General features: G+C 59.1%; 1 protein-coding gene and 1 pseudogene across 1 annotated transcript in view; one reads left to right on the forward strand and one right to left on the reverse strand.

Annotated features, from left to right (window-relative positions):
• LOC104294751 overlaps positions 1 to 193 on the reverse strand; it is a 2,635-nt pseudogene extending 2,442 nt beyond the window's left edge.
• Positions 194 to 564: 371 nt separating this feature from the next.
• LOC104294752 (histone H2A-IV-like) overlaps positions 565 to 643 on the forward strand; it is a 561-nt gene continuing 482 nt past the window's right edge. The window contains exon 1 of the mRNA XM_009894398.1: positions 565 to 635. Coding sequence (XP_009892700.1) covers positions 565 to 635 — 71 coding nt within the window. The remainder of the gene's footprint in view (positions 636 to 643) is intronic.

Raw genomic sequence — 643 nt, forward strand, 5'->3', positions numbered from 1 at the left:
TCTGCGTCTTGGTCCCCGCCTTCTTGGAGCCCTTCTTGGGCGCGGGGGCGGACTTGGCCGGCTCGGGCATCGTCGGAAGCGCGCGCCTCAGCCGCCGTTCACAAGCGTCTAAATAGCACTGGATAGCACCACCGCCCGCAGGAACAGATTTTATAGCAGCGTTGTGCAAAGTAGCAGCTCGACAGCGTCGCATCGCCATTGGTTGGAAGTTGTACTTCAAGCCGTCACGCCCCGATAAGCTTTTTTAAATAGCACTGGATAGCACCACCGCCCGCAGGAACAGATTTTATAGCAGCGTTGTGCAAAGTAGCAGCTCGACAGCGTCGCATCGCCATTGGTTGGAAGTTGTACTTCAAGCCGTCACGCCCCGATAAGCTTTGCTATTGGCCACCTCTCGATTCGCGTTCCCATTGGCTGCCGAAACAACGCCTCCCTAACAGCCTATCACAGAACGCGCCTCCGCTCCTCCCGAGAAGTATATAAATGGTCGAGCAGGAGCTGTCGGCACCGAGTTCTCTCATTTGAAGAGCTCTTACGCGTGTCGGTTGCCTGAGTTGCTGCGACATGTCGGGCCGCGGGAAGCAGGGCGGGAAGGCGCGCGCCCAGGCCAAGTCGCGCTCGTCGCGGGCCGGGCTGGAGTTCC

The sequence above is a fragment of the Charadrius vociferus genome, unplaced genomic scaffold (genome assembly GCF_000708025.1).
Source record: "Charadrius vociferus isolate BGI_N301 unplaced genomic scaffold, ASM70802v2 scaffold871, whole genome shotgun sequence".
Classification (NCBI taxonomy): Eukaryota; Metazoa; Chordata; class Aves; order Charadriiformes; family Charadriidae; genus Charadrius; species Charadrius vociferus.